The 16,312-nt window shown below is 44.9% G+C and overlaps 1 protein-coding gene across 1 annotated transcript in view; it reads left to right on the forward strand.

Moving 5' to 3' along the window:
* The window catches only part of SDK1 (sidekick cell adhesion molecule 1), a 905,178-nt gene that overhangs the window by 729,079 nt on the left and 159,787 nt on the right, over window positions 1–16,312 (forward strand). The window contains exons 18-20 of the mRNA XM_020281544.2: window positions 6,633–6,748; window positions 8,383–8,575; window positions 13,830–13,928. Coding sequence (XP_020137133.2) covers window positions 6,633–6,748; window positions 8,383–8,575; window positions 13,830–13,928 — 408 coding nt within the window. The remainder of the gene's footprint in view (window positions 1–6,632; window positions 6,749–8,382; window positions 8,576–13,829; window positions 13,929–16,312) is intronic.

The raw sequence follows: 16,312 nt of genomic DNA on the forward strand, positions 1-16,312 counted from the left end.
AGCAGTTTCAGGGATGGATACATGGCTCAAAGCAGGTAGTAGGACATGATTGCTGTCTTATTTCAGTATGTTTCTGGACCTGATAATTTAAAAGGACTTGCATTCCTCAGATAAAAGTTATTTTATTTTATCAGATGCAATCAATGAAACTACTTTGACACATCATTATCGCCCCAAATCTACAGTTTACATTAGGGTTCACTGTTGGCATTGTACCTTCTATATGGACTTTGACAATCATATAATGAAATGTATCCACCATTAAAGTATCATATAGAACAGTTTCCTTGCCCTAAGAACCCCCTGTGCTCCAGCTATTACCCCCAACCCCTGGCAACCACTGATCTTTTACTGTCTTTGTGGTGTGGCCTCGTCCAGAATGTCATATTGTTGGAATCACACAGTATCTAGCCTTTTCAAGTTGGCATCTTTCACTTAGCAATATGCAATGCATATGTATAGTTTCCAAATGCAATTGCAACTGCTGTACATTTTTGAATGATTCTAAAGAATGGTTTGTCATTATGAAAATTAGAAGACACCAGTGTCTCCTGGCCCCTGTGCAGGCCAAGCAGGCACAGTGGGGGTGGCTGCAGTGTCCTGCCTCCTACTTGCCCATTCCAAGGAACCCATCTCCAGGAAGAACAGCTACATTTCATCCCAGTTGCAGACATTTCCGTCACAAAACCCCTACTGCCTAAAACATGCTTTCACACGTTGCTGTTGTTGGGAGTGCTGGGCGCTTCAGCACGGAGCTCCTTGTGTGATTGGAGACCTGTCAGATGGGTTCAGGCTATGTCAGATTTAAGACTGAGGACCTACTCAGGTCTGTGCGGTGGGAATTATCTAGTGAAAAGAGATTTCTTTCTGAGCAATGAAAACCAGAAAAGAGCATAACACCTGTCATGTTACCAGGCTGCTTCAAGGCCTGCCTTAGGGGCATGGAAAGAACTGCACTTTACATGCTAATTATCTGGGGAGGAAACATCCCTGGAGACCTCAGTCTGAGCAGCAGGAGGCCGCAGCTTCCAACTAAGAACGTGTGGGAAGAGGGAACCCAACCCTGTGAAGGCAGAGTAGTCACACTCTGCCCTTGTCTTTTTCTTCAGAAGGGGCAGGGCTATGTAACTTCAATAATTGAGACCTTCCCGCCATAACTACTCTTTTATTTTAAATACTGTCAAGAAGGATTTATTGGCTATAGCTCTTTTTCTCACTTGAGGGAATTTTTAATTCCATTGTCCATGGATTTCTGAGTCACTTCCGATGACAAAAACTAAGACAAAGATAAGCCGAGGATCTGTGAATAGAAGCAGGCTGAGAAGAGTCGGTGAGGAGGCTTTAGACCCTCCTTGGTCCTGTGGCTTTGGGGATGGAGAGTGTGGGCCACTGGGTCAGACTCCGTGGCTTTGATGGAGGCTCAAGTAGAGCGATGGTGCAGGCGGGATGTGACGTGGCCCCCATAATGAGAAGGGAAGGGGCACTGCCTTCTTACCTGGGTCAACAGGGGGGTGGGGGTAACACTCCTGGCATGTGTTTCTCTGAGACATTCATGGGTCCCGGAGAGACCTGACTTCAGGGATGAAGGATCAGCACCCGGCATGACACTACACAACCGCAGAGCAAAGGTGCAGAGGTCCTCTTGAAACGGAGGGAAGTGATTGCCTATTTAAATTACACTGAATATTTTTTCTAGTATATGATTGTATGGTCTTATTTTAGAGAATTTAACAACATTTGATGGAAAAGTGTTAGGAATTCTCCTGTGGAGATGAGATGCGCCCCTCAATCCCAGACATTGCAGGTCCCAAGACAAAAAGTCAAAACATATTTTAGTATTTTCCCAGTAGCTCCTGAAGTTTATTCTTCCTTTTCCCTTTTCTTCCTTTTCCTCCTTCCTCCTCTTTTCTTCTCTTTCTTTCTTAGAGATTGTCCTGGTTATCTATGGCTACATAACAGACTACCCCAACAATTAGGGGTTTAAAGCAACAGCCATTATATCATATGCCACGATTTTGTGGGTCGGGAATCTGAGCAGGGTCTGGGTGGGATGACTGCTTGTGCCTGGTGGTGTCACTCATTCAGTTGGGGGTGGGAGCTGGGAAGGTGGCTTCACACACACGTTGGCATCCCGGCAGGGAAAGCGGTAAGGCTGGCTCTCTGGGGCTCTCCCGCAGGGTGGTCTCACCGTCCTTCAACGACTTCTGTGGCCACTCAGGGCTCCCAGCCAGGAGTAGAAGCTCCTAGTTTATTAAGACCTGGGTTGTATTCTGTTGGTGACAGTAGTCACAGAGCCTACATTCAAGGGGCCCAAACACAGACACCACCTCTGCCTGGGAAAAGTATCAAAGAATTTGCAGCATGTTTTAAAAGTGAGATTTATTGTGCTGTCATTTGTACACAGTAAAGTTTTCCCCTTTTAGTGTACAGTTCTATAAGTTTTGACAAACACTTTCAGTCCACATTCACTATTATGATTGAGATTAATAGACTGTTTCTATCACTTCAAAATCCCCCTGGGCTGCCCTTTCATGTTCAAACCTCTTCCCCTCCCCCCAGCCTTGAGCAACCACTGATGTTTTCTCTTAGAATTTTGCCTTTTACAGAATATAATGTAAATGGAATAATCCAGTATGTAGTCTTTTGAATCAGGCCCTGTCCTTTGGTGTCACGCCTGTGAGTGGCATCTGCACTGGTGTGTGTTTTGTCTGCGGCTGAGCACAGATCCGTTCCATGGACATTCTACAGTTTGCTTCCCCATCCACCAGTTGAAGAACACTTGGAATGTTTTCAATTTCGGGTGATCGTTAAAGCTGCTATCAACATTGCATACAGATTTTCATGTGAAACTAAGTTTTCATGTCTTCTGTACAATTATCCAGGAGCAGGCTTCCTGGATTGCGTGGCTAGTGCACGTTTAACATTGTGAGAAGCCACCAAAACTGTTGTACCAAGTGGCTGTACCCTTTGGCATCCCTTTCTAAAAGTGTGAGAGCAACGGTTGCTTCACATCTTCACTAGCATGTGGGTGTCGTTTGTTTTTATTTCAGCCCTTTGCACAGAGGTGCAGTGGTATCAATGATGTTGATTTCCCCCAGGACTGGTGATGTTGAGGTCCTTTGCACATGCTCATTTTCTATCATTATATTTTCTTTGGTAATGTAACTATGCAAATTCTTTTGCCCGCATTTTTGACTTCTTGGTTTTCTTAGTATTGAATTTTAAAAGTTCCTTACACATTCTGAATAAAAGTTCTTTATTGGATAAGTGTCTAGCAGACACTGTCTCCTAGTCTATGGCCTGTCTTTTCATTTCCTTAACAGGTGTTCTATCATAGAGCAGACGTTTCCTATGAAAACTTTTGATAAAGTCAGATTTATCAATTTTTTTCTTTTATAGACTGGGTCCTTGGTGTCATATTGGAGAAATTTTTACCTAACCCAATGTCACAACTATTTTTTCATAGAAGTATTTTAATTACAGGTTTACATTTAAGCCTATGATCCATTTTGAGTTAGTTTTTGTATATGATGTGAATATAGATCTAGACTTTATTTTATTTTTTATGTATGGATGTCTAATTTTTCCAGTACCATTTGTTGAAAGACTATCTTTTCTTTAAAACTGATTGATATATGTGTAAGCAATTTCTAGACTCTATTCTGTGTCATTGATAAAGGTGTCCATCTTTTCTTCAGTAATACCTTGTTTTAATTACTATAGATTTATATTAATAATTAGTCTTGATATCATGTAGTGAAGGTTGTACAATTTTTTTTCAACATGATTTTGGCTATTTTAATTACTTTGTCCATAATAAACTTTTAAAATCACCCTTTCAATTTCTAAAAATATCTAGTGGGATTTTGATTGGGATTGCATTCACTACTATACAGATCATTTGGGGAGAAGTGACCTCTTCACTGTGTTGTCTTTTGATCCACTAATATCACAAGACTCTCTATTGAGTTAGGTCTTTGGTTTCTTTCATTTAGTGTTTCGTAGTTTTCAGTATACACACATAGTTTATTAAATTTATATCTATTTCATGTTTTCATTGCTCTTTTATTAATAAATGATACTGACTTTTTAATCTCAATTTCCAAATGTTTATTGCTCATGTTTAAGAACTTAATTGATATTTTTGATTTTGAACTGGTATCCTGACATCTTGCTAACCTCATTTAGTTCTAGAAACTTTTGTTGACTCTTAGAAACTTTCTACATAGATAATCTCATTGTGAATAGAGAAACTCCTCTCCCCCACCTCACATACTCTGTAAGCTTTTTATTTCTTTTTCTGGCCTTACTGCCTGGCTTGAACTTCTAGAATAGGAATGGTGGGAAAGACATCTTTGCCTTGTTCCTGATCTCAGAAGGAAAGCACTGAGTCTTTCATCTTAAATAAGATATTAGTTGTAGATATTTTACAGATGCCCTTTATCAAGTTTAGGAAGGTCCTTTAAGTTCCTACTTTTCTAAAAGTTTTTTTTTTTTTAATCATAACTAGATGTTAAATTTTTGTCAAATGATTTTTCTAAATCAGGATGACCATCTGTTTTTTTTCTTTATTCTGTCGATGTGATATGGTGAATTACCTTGGTTGATTTTCAAATGATGGACCAGCCTTGCATTTATAAGATAAATCTCATTTGGTCATGATAGATTTTTATATATTGCTGAATTTGACTTTTTAATATTTTGTGGGGTATTTTTAAAACTTGTGTTCATGAGGGGTATTGATCTGTGGTTTTCTTTTTGTGTCTTTTTCTGATTCTGACATCAGAATCAGAAAAATCTGGTGCTTTAGAATTGGTTTAATTTATTCCTCAATATCTGGTGGAATAATTAACCAGTGGAATACTCATAATTCTCATCTTGCTCCTCTGTATATAATGTTTCCTTCTTGTGTGTCTGTAGCTGCAAAGATTCTATACTCTCAGGTAGCCCAAACTCAGCCTTTAGGACTTCACTGAGGACTTTAGCTGAATTTTATTTACCCAGTTGCATGGTACCCATTGTCCCTTTTCAAGTGCTTGGTGATAGGAGAGAACCCACAGCCTGGCTCCTTGGAGATGCCCATCTTTCCACATATGTCAGAGTACAGACCTGTGATGTGGCTCAACTCTCTTAGGAGCTCAAGAAAAGTTATGATTTTATAGTTTGTTCAACCTTTTCCTGTTCTTAGGCAGATATGATGTTCTATACAACTCTGCATCCTGGGCACAGCAATACTTGTGTCCATCCCTCATCCACACAGTCCTGTGGGCACTGACCGGACAGTTGGGCGGTTTCCTTGGTGACTTGTGGAGGAAGGAACTCATGGATGTCACAACCATAGCCAGCAGTAGCTAGGGAAAAAGAGTGACCTGGAAGAGCAGCCTTAAGGGGCATGTCAGAGTTCAAGTTTGTTTCTGCTCTGCCTGATGAAGAAGAGAGCTGTGAAAAGTGCAGTGGCTTTTAACAGGACCATGTTGGACCCATGTGTTCGGTGCTAGGAGCTCTTGTTTTTGTTTCTTGGCCTTGAGCCAAAGGATCCTTAGGGCTTCTGTGTCTTTTGAAACAAGCTCCTAAAGATCCAGGACCTTCCTTTCCACTGTAGAAAGTCTGATGTACAGTCAGTGGGTAGAACCCTAAGTGTAGGCCACTGAGGCTGTTACCCTTAAAAAGCTGGTCCAGTCACGCCACTGCCTTTTTCAAAGAGTTTTCAGTTCCCCAGTGCCTGCCATGTGCGTTACTGACCACGGTGCTGGGCACACAGGCTATTCTAGAGCGACCTGCCCACCTGCTCTGCCCCCTTCCCCCACATCCCACGTCTGGCCGTGCCCACCACGTTCTCACCCCACATTAGGCTTGCTTGGATCCTGCACCTTTGCTCACTCCATTTCCAGCTGAGAATGCCCTTCTCAAGACCTTCCCCCCTTCAAAGGCCCACCCTCCCTTCCAGACATTGTCCAGTGCAGCCGTCCTCCTTCCAGGGCGCAGCCAGCTGCTCGCCCCTCCTGCTGAGTGTGTAGTGACATGGGCGTCTCCCCCACAATGTATGTTCCTTGGAGGCCATTAGGCAGGTATATAACTGGGTTCAATACCTGTTCCATAAAAGAAAGAAATAAGCAGTGGAAAATCCAAACGTGTTTGCCCCTATCAACAAAGAGAAATTTAGCCTGCCTCCAGAAGAACAAACGCGAATGCATGTGAGAGTGAGGAATGGATTTGTTTGTTTTTCATATAAAGAACAATTGAACTTGTCACATGGTGGTAAATATTGAGGGGTATTTCTAGATGAAGCCTTGCCTTAATCTCAAATATTGGGTAATTGAAAAAGAAATCAGAGAGCGCGTTCTGCTTGCTGTCTGTCTCAGGTCCAGAGTCCTGGCCCATGTGGACTGAGAAGATGGTCTAGCCCACTATTCTGCCTGTGTCTTAAGGCATCTGCAACAGAAAATGAGAAATAGCCCAATTCTCTTTCCTTGTAATGCCACTGTTAGCTTCCAAAAACATTCTCCACACTTCCCTGTCCCCGGTACTGGTTGCCTGGAGTCCTGAGTGGCAGCTAAGGGTTCCTTCTTCATCTCTCCCCCTACGGTGCCTCTGTGCATTTGCTTCGCTGTCTTCACCACCGCCCGGAACAGTGCCCACTGCGCCCCCGCAGAACGTGCAGACGGAAGCGGTGAACTCCACCACCATCCGGTTCCTGTGGACCCCTCCTCCTCAGCAGTTCATCAACGGCATCAACCAGGGGTACAAGGTATGCGGAGGCTGCCCCTCTCCTTTCTTCAGGAACCCCTGGAATCAAGGCGCAGAGTGTCTTGACCTTGGCAGGGCCACCATTCACCCCGGGCTTTCTCACCAGCTCTCCTGGTTCAGAAAAACAAATTCTTAGTTACCAAGACAATGGTTCATACCTGAGAGAGCAATTTCTTATGAGAAAGTCCATTGATTTAAAATGACCAGTGGGAGACCTGTTGGTGATTGAGATCAGCATTTGTGCAAACCACTTCTTTCCGGAAGGGAGGCCTCTCAGAAGAACATACACGTAGAGCAACGGGTACTGGATTTGGTATTTCTGTCAAGTCAGGGCATTTATTCCTCCCCCCTTTCTACTTAGTACTTTAGTACTTTCTTTCTACTAAAGAAACTGAGACCAGTTGGCTCAGGGGACCTATCTGACTGCATTAGAGACAGACACAGACAAGGTTCCACCTGCCATCGTCTTTTGTCCTTAGTGACCAGAATGTGTCACCTTCGTAGGTGTGCTCAAATGCAGCCTCCGATGGTGTGTCTTTCCTTTAAATCAACTTCTCCTGGTTAGATTCGGGAGCCCACCTGAGCTTACCTACAGCATGTTTACCACCCTTCTTTCATGGCAGGTAAATGTAGGGAAGCTCTCTAAGCAAAGGGATTCCATCCAGTGTGTTCAAATACATGGTGATTTCAGATTCAGAGAGTGTTATTTCCTCAGACACATGGTTCATTTTTTTCCCCATTTGGATTCAACTTATTAAAACACTTGCCTGTCTTCTAGACAGGCAGAGGTAACTAGAAATTTGCCCTGACTTTTGTTTCTCCTCAGAGGTATCTCAAGTCAGAAGCTTTTCTGAAAGAAAATCATATTGATCAGCCACGATGACTTTGCCTTCTTGACTCTCCTGTCAAGTCTCGTTGGCGAGATTGCAGTGTTCATTTGATGGCTTCGTTGTCAGTTTGATCTACTAAAAATACGATTTGTGTCCTGCAGCATGTCACCTTTCAGACCTAATTAATCCTAGAAATGTTTGGCGTCAAAAGAATTAAAACTCACATGCATACATAATGGTACCAAAATATTAAAACAGCTTTCCTTGGAATGTGTACATACTCTTTATTTCTTTAAAATTATAAATAATTTCTTAAAATCCTTTGTAGGAAACTAGTATGATATAAATAATAAATAATTAAAATTGTCCCTATCAAATTATGGGCTTCTTTTTGAGTCAGAGTAGGTGCCTATCTGGGAAAATATCCTTGTTTATTTCATTATACTGAGTCAGTTGCAGTAACAGATAGTGTCATATTTATTCTTCACTATTAAAAAATACATATGTTCTATAACATGTTTAAGTGAAAGGAAGGTGAGGATCTGAGGGAGTGCCTGTTATTCCAATGAGGTAAAGTAGATTATTTATATATACATGTATAAAATATATGTAAATATAAATGTATACAATAATCTGTAAAATGTCTTTTTTAACTCAACTTTTTTGAAGTGAGATTATAAAATGTAGAATTTACGGGCTTTCTTATTTATGACTTTACTTTTTTAAAGACATATTAACTGTAAAATAACACTCTGCACAGATGTGCAATTAAAAGGGATCTCTTTTGCAATCTGTTCCATTGCAGCTTCTAGCATGGCCAGCAGATGTCCCTGAGGCTCTCACTGTGGTCACCATCGCCCCAGATTTCCACGGCATCCACCACGGATCTATAACCAACTTGAAGAAGTTTACCGCCTACTTCACATCTGTTTTGTGTTTCACCACCCCGGGGGATGGGCCTCCAAGCACACCTCAGCTCGTGTGGACTCATGAGGACAGTGAGTGTCCTTTCTCTGTGTGTCATAAGGCCAGGCCCGGCCCCATAGGTCAGCTGTTGGAGGCAGGCACCACTATGATTTCCAACACTGGGCGAAGGTGGAGATGGAGCACACGGAAGCCTGTGTTCCCAGGGTGCTTACCATGTGCTTGCCCCAGGGTAGACAAGCCATTGGCAGGTATAGTCATGCTTGGCAGGAGATGGTCCACGGTACGTGGAAAAGGGCAGTGGCTGTGGGGGACCCCTGGGGACAAGAGTCTATCCCAGCTGTGGCCACTCATTTGGTCTTGCTGAGCTTGTTCTTCACCTAGATTTCAACTTCCAGTCCCCCCACCTCCTTCCTTAGTTCCCTTAATGCCTCCCTGCAACTTCCCCTAGGCCCTCCCAGGGCGTCTTACCCCAGCCCTCCCCTTGAGCCCCTGGACTCCAGTTGTTTCCATCAGGTCAGCTCAGCCTGCTCCTTCCCTGCGCACAGGCCAACTGGCACGTCTGGAAAACGTTAGCTAACGGAGCTACCCTGAGAAAATAATCACAGACGTACACAATTTACTCATGGGGAGGCTTATTACAGTTGTTTGTTGTTGGAGGAAGAAATGAAAGGCTTTCAAATATTGCAAATGGAGAGAATTTGAAAAGTTATGGAAGGAAAATAAAATAAACATTTTATAGATACTTTAAAAGACAAAACTTTGCAGATTCAACATTTTGAGTGAAAATGGTCATGATATAATGATAAGTGAAAAAAATTGTATATAAAACTGTCTGAGATTCAAATTTTATAAAATACCATATGAACTAAAAAAAAAGACCTTGGAACAAACATGTCACAGAATTTTGAGAGTTATTATTTTGGTGTGATATGATTGTGGGTACGTTTTATATTTTTCTTTGTATTTTCCCTCACTTTCTAGTTTCTACCATAAGTATGTACTCCCTTTATTAGGAGAATTAAAACTAGGATAAATTTTTTTAAGTCTCCCAGGCCATCCCTCCCCCAGCTCCACTCTCTCTGTCCCCGCTGGGCCCCGGGGTGGCTCAGACTCTGCTGCTCCTGTTCTTGGACTCCCAGCTTTGCTGCAGCAGGTGACACTTGCAGAGTCAAAGAGCTTCCCTCTGCCCTCTCCCCGTGTTCTCACCCTTGATTTTCTTTCCTCCTCTCTCACAGGTGAAGAGTCTGACTGTGTTGAAGGGTCCCTGGTCACTCCGTGCCGACCTCCCTTTCCCTCCTCATGGCCCTCTCTGTCTCCTTGCAATGGGCCCCTTCCCCTCAGCCCACACACATGCTCCGGTCTCCTCCCTGCAAACTGGCAGCTCCCAACTATGCTGCCCACAGAGCTGCCCAGGTGGCTCTGCATCTCCTTTCCGTACAGCTGTGGCTTTGACCTCTGACCTTCTAAGCTCTCCTTGACCCTTGGCAGCCTGGTTTTCACCTTGCCATGCTCATCCTGTCTCGTTGTGGACTCGGTCCATGTCACATTAGTGGCACAGGGAGAACAGGACATGGGTTTCTTGACCCTCTGAGACTACTCACCCCTCTCCCACCAAAAACAGATAAAATAAGAAGCAATCGGCTGCTGATCTTAATGGACCCCAGAAGTTCTTCCCATACTTTACCTTGGATCTGCTCTCTGCTTCTTGCCTGACATTTTTATTGAGAAAAACATCTAACTGACATTTTTATTTATAGATTCACATGCAGTTGGGAGAAATAATTCTAAGATGACCATATACACTCTGCCCAGTTTCCCCCAAGCTAACATTTGCAAAACTATATTATAACATCACATCCAGGATGTTAACATGGATACAATTCACCCATCTGATTCAGCTTTCTCTAGTTTTATTTGTTCTCATTTGTGCATATGTGTGTATTTAGTTATTTGTCATGTGCACAGGTCTGTGTCTATGACCACAATCAAAATCCACCGCCACAAGGATACTTCCTGCTTAGTAGCCACACCCACTGTCCTCTCGTTCTTCCTTTCCAATCCCTACGCCTTCTTTTCTTATCTCCTGTTCTTGCCTTATTTGCAGTATCTAAAATTTCTAGTATTGACTAAGGTGGATTTTTCTCTTTACCATTTCCTTCCATCTGCTGGCTGTGGGTTTATCTTGCTCTCCTTTTCTCATTTCTTGAGGGAGGAATTTAGATTATGGATTTGAGGCCTTTCCTCATTTCCAGTGTAAGCATTTATGCTATAAATTTCCTCTTCAACGTTGCTTTAGCTGCATCCACATCTTTTGCTCTGCTGTGTTTTCATTCTCAGTCCATTCTGTGTATTTTTATTTCCTTCGACCCACGGATTATTTAGAAGTGTGCTATTCAATGCTACTCAATGTCCACATGTCTGGACATTTTCCTGTTGTCTTTCTACTATTGATTTCTGATTTCATTCCATTATGGTTGGAGGACACGCTTTGTATGATTTTAATTATTTTAAGGATATGGTCTATCTTGGTGAATGTTCAATGAATGCTTTAAACATATGTATATTTCTGCTTTTTAATCATAAATTTTATGTCTCATTAGAGAAAACTGAAAGTAATGTTATCTTTTTTAGACTTTTCTAACCAAACCACTATTTTTAATAGGCAAAGAGCTATTTATTTTATTTAGAAGGACACAGCATCCTTGTGAATGTTGACTATCACATTAAAACATTGGAGGGAGGGTTGATATCAGCTCTTGGGGTACAGCCTTGAACAGAAAAGTCCAGACTCTTGGATGCCAGGGAAACAGCCTCCGTTGCTCTCCAGCCGATAGGGCTGCCGTCACTGCACGTCTTCTTTTCACAGCTCCAGCGAAGTAAGAGCTCATTGGGGGAGGGGACAGTAAAGAGGCAACGATGTAAATTTTAAGCCTAGACGTTGGCAGCTGGTTCCTGCAGAGCTAGAGGACAGCATATTTGGGCAGGAATCCAGGAAGCAGAAATACTGAGAATATAAAAAGAGCAAAAAGCTTTCTTTGCTATTCCATCGATTGAAGTGAGAACAAGTCAGTTCAAAAATCCGTCAGACTGTCTTTCTGGAAGCTCACAATTGGGGCAGGATGAGATGGTCTTGACAGCCATTCTATTTTACCATCTTCCACACTAGAAAAGTGAAATTTGTCAGCGTGTTTGAGCTTATCCGTAAAAAGTCTTTTGAACGTTTCACCCAGATGAGTGTATTTTCTGAGACTGTTACCATTTCTAAAAAATTACAAGTTGTGCTAGAAGGCTTTGTCCGAGTTTCAGCTGAGTAACAGGTATTGAATTCGCCCTAAAAACCTGCTGTCTGTGCAAGTAGGGCAGGCAGTAGCCGGCGCAGGGGCTTGCAGGGGTGAGGCTTCTCCGAGGGGACCCGAGAGCCCTGTTCTCTCCCAGAACAGCCAACACCCTCGACTTCATGCTTTCCTATTGTAAGCTAAAAAATTGCCTTTTTTATTACTAAAAAGATCTCGGTGCTGCCCCCTCAGCAGGTTCTCTAGAGCAGCGTGCAGTGGGAAGCGGTGCGTTCCCTGCCGGGCGTGGGGTTGGTGCTTACCCGGTACCTGCGCAGGTGCAGGGAGTTCTCTTCCTCATTCTCCTCCTCTCCTCCTGTTTCTCCAGCTCTGCCTTTGACCTTCCCTTTCTTGTTCTTCTGTCTTCCTTCCTGTGTCCCTCACTGTTCTCCTGGACTGGGCACTGAGAGGGGGACATGGGGGGAGACTGGCAGACTGGCGGGCTCTGGGCTGCAGGAGCAGAGCAGTTCTGGGCGAACCAGCTGTGTCTGCCTGCGGAAGTGACCAGTGGGCGCTACGCACTCCTCAGGCTTGAGAACAAGAGCACTGTCTCTCTTCCTTTCCTCCTTCCCCTGTTTGATCTTAGGCCTCCTCCGAAGTGCGGCCTTTCCACCTGGTCCCCATACCCAGCTATGGCTGCAGAGACTGTGGCAGGCTGCGGGCAAACGGCAAGGCTGGGGAGTCACCAGCATCCATGATAACAGCACCCTTGGCACCCCCACCCCCCAGTCACCTCCAGATTGCCAGGCGCCCTTTCCCCACTCCCGCCCAGCATGGGGAGGGCTGGCCTGGGCAGACCTGTTGTGGGGGCAGTGAAGGGCTCTAAGCCTGGGTGAGCTGAGCATGAGGTGAGGGGACAGAACCGCCCTGAACACCCCTGCAGTCCATCCAGCAGTGGCCTCATCCCCTGTCCTGCTGTCCTGTGCAGCTAGCACACCACTCATCCACATGCGGGACTATGCTCTGCGATCCTGGCTGCATGTCCTCCAGCAGGTTGCTTCACAGACCTGGGTCTGGGTCTTGGATTTTTAACACAGGTTTTGGACTCTCAGATCTCTTCTCTCAGATGGCAATAAGCTAACTTTAGAAGTGACTTTACATCCTGATGACAGGGTGCTGCTGCTGCTGGCCAACCATGATAACAGCAGCTAATGTTCATCGAGCATTTTCATGGTGCCAGGGACATGCTGATGCTTTCATGTTTTATTAAATTTTGTTCTCACAATTACCTTGCAGAGTTATTTTTATTTTCCCCGTTTCACAGATGAACAGACTAAGGCTCTGAGAGTTTAATTGCATAGCTAGCGAGCAGTGCAGCCAGGTCGTAAGCCCAGCTCTGGCAGCAGCGTTTAAACATAACTTTGCTACTCTGCCCTCCCACATTAGCAGGAGGGCTTCAGGTCACAGAAACCCCCGGGGAAAGAAGCCTATTTTTGCAAGGACTTTCTCAGGTCACTGCCCTGCCCCTCTGGAATCCTTCAGGAGAGTGAGTGGGGGTTGGAGCCTGTAATTCTGGATCGAGTTGCCAGGTGGGCCAGTGTGGGCCAGTGTGGGCCGGGCCTGCCCCTGGGCCAAGGCTCCCTGCTCTGGCTGCACAAGTCTCCCAGGGCGCTCAGGCCAGAGGCTGCAAACCAGGTGGAGGGATTCTCAGTGTGAGCAATTGCTGTTGAGGATCCAGCCAGCCTGATTGTTCTAATTAGATCAGATCAAGGAGATAGACAGAAAATGAGTTGTGTATAAATCTCCTGCCGCCAGTTCCTTACGTGCCCCGTGTGGCTGGGCTGAAGCTGGGAAAGATAATTCATACGATGATAGCTCGGACGCCTTTAACCTTGAATTCCTTCAAACCCTCTGCATTTTCACTATGTCTCCTGCAGGTTTTTGCTGGCCCTGGCTCACCACTTCCTTTCCATAGTTAGAATCTTCTATATAAATTTGATCAAAAGAGAATTGGGCTATTGTGTTAACAGATGATTTTATTTTTAATTGGTAGAACCAGGAGCTGTGGGACATCTTAGTTTCACGGAGATTCTGGACACATCTCTCAAGGTCAGCTGGCAGGAGCCCCTGGAGAAAAATGGCATCATTACCGGTGAGTATCCCTGTCTCCTGAAAAAGAAAAAGATAAGTTTGAGGTGCCTACAGCTTCAAACAAAACTGCGGAGAGAGGAACTGGTGCCCACCGCCTTCTTGAGGGTAACTGAAATGTCTTCCTGGCAGAATCGCAGTCCCCAGGACTGTTCCATGGAGAGCCAGCCTTGGGGGAGGGAGGCAGGTTGTGCCACGTGGGCACCAGCCTCAGAGTCTGGAGACTTATTCTCTTTGCATTATTTTAACAAGCTTCTACAGTTCCTTTGATCAGTGAGGACAGTCATTTAGTGATACATTTGTTCACATGCATTTATCTCTCCCAATTCTTGTGGCAACGGCAAGGTAAATATTAATATTACGACCATTTTACAGGTGAGGAAACTGAGCCTCAGAGACAGTATGCCAGTGGTCACCAACCTTTTTCGCGTGAGGGACTGGTTTCACGGAAAACAATTTTCCATAGATGATGGCGGGTGGGGGGAGTGGGCGCTCAGGCGGTGATGCGAGTGATGGGGAGTGGCTGTAAACACAGATGAAGCTTTGCTTGCTCACCTCCTGCTGTGCGGCCCCCCGGTTCCTAAGTTTCGTGGAAGACAATTTTTCCATGGATGGGGCAGGGGTGTTCAAGGGAGAGTGGCAGAGCTCTGCAGCCCCGTCCCTAACAGGCCATGGACAAGTACCGATCTGCGGTCCAGGGTTTGGAGACCACAGGAGTACGAGACCTTTCCTTCCTTTAGCAAATAGCACCGCAGGCGCTCTTCTCCACCGCAGCCAGGCTGCTCACATGCCAGTGTCTCAGCCCTTGCCCCACAGCTGTGAGTGGCAAGGCCAGGACAAAATCTGGGTCCTCTGACTCCAAATCCCATGTCCTGTGCCTTCCTCACTGTGCCTTCTGGTGATAAAACTAAGGATGATGAGAGGCAGATGCCTCTGAGGAAGTTCTGAGTTGTGCACAGTAGGAATGAGGGCTGAGCGTTGGCTGCCCTCAGACAGTAGAGCTCTCTCTCCTCTCCTGGCTCAAGGTGTCTCTGGGGGAGGGAGCTCACCTTTTGTAGGGTTTTTAATGATTTCATTTTATAGAAGAGGTTTCTGAAAAACCTTTCAGATTAAAGCTTAATTTAAGTCTTAGATTAATAAAAATTATTGGTTTGATAAAACCAGCATAGGCTTTAGCCTCAGAAGAAGTTAGGGAGGGTCCCACTGTCACTGTGGGAGCCTCCACTTACTTTTCAGAGCCTCAGTTTCGACTGTGGGCACAGCAGTCCCCCTCACAGGGGCTGTTGGGAGGATTACCTGAGGCAAATTGTATCAAGTGGCTGCCCACGGCCTGCCCAGAGCAGCTTGGCCACCAGTAGCATCCTTCAAATTTCCTCGAAATTCCTGAAGTTTTAGGCAAGCCACTAAATAGTCTTATTGCTTGGCCACCCATATGGTGGACACTTATATGTCAACCCTTGCTAGGGAACCTTACCTATGGCATCTCCTGTCCTATCAAGGACTTCTATCTAGATATTTTACATGGGCCCTGAGGTTTCAGGCCGCCCAAGCTTCTGAATAAGTTGTTTATTTTCACGCTAGCGGGTCAATTTGGAGCTGAGCTACTTTGTCACACAGCTGGTAGTTGTGGTCCCAGAATGCCCACAGGAGCCCGTGTCATTCCTTGAGTTCCTGACAGTTCTGTGGAGCAAACTCGCGCTCTCCGGGTGTACCCAAGAAGCCTGTGGAGGGCTCATGCTGCTTGGAGACCAGGACCAGGTCTTGGAGACCTTGGAGACCAGGTGGTTCCTGCTGCCCAGCTGCACTGTTGTGGGGGGCCTTCGTCCCATCACTCGTGTCCCGGACGGCAGCAGCAGTAACAACCATGGGTACTTCCCATGTGTCAGTCACCTTAGCACTGCAGGCATTTGCTCAACACCCACTCCAGGTATGTCTTATAAGCCCCATCTTGGCAATGGTGAACCTGAGATGACAGGCACCAACGTCCTGTGGTCACAGCCTGCAGGTGGCTGAGCCAGCACAGGGACTGGTATCTGCGTCCTCTTCTTTGTGTCTCCAATGTGCCGGGGCTGGGGTTTGAACCATGCTCTGACCCCTACACTGGAGGTTGCTCATCTGCCCCATCTACAGTTCTTTTAGTGTCTTAGGAAGTTTCTTGAAGCACCCCAAGACCAAAGAAATACCTAACAGTTCTGTTTATTAAGTAGTTATATCCAAACAACTTAAGTATGTGCTAACAATTCATTAGCCATTTAAAAAATAATACATGTTAATTGAAAGAAAAAAATACTTACATTTCCTTCTTCAATAACCACAGTTAGTTCCTAGTGGATGTTTGTACCCATTGGACTCTGCCCAGCTTCTCAAACGTTAGAATCAGACTACACC

The sequence above is a fragment of the Microcebus murinus genome, chromosome 19 (assembly GCF_040939455.1).
Source record: "Microcebus murinus isolate Inina chromosome 19, M.murinus_Inina_mat1.0, whole genome shotgun sequence".
Classification (NCBI taxonomy): Eukaryota; Metazoa; Chordata; class Mammalia; order Primates; family Cheirogaleidae; genus Microcebus; species Microcebus murinus.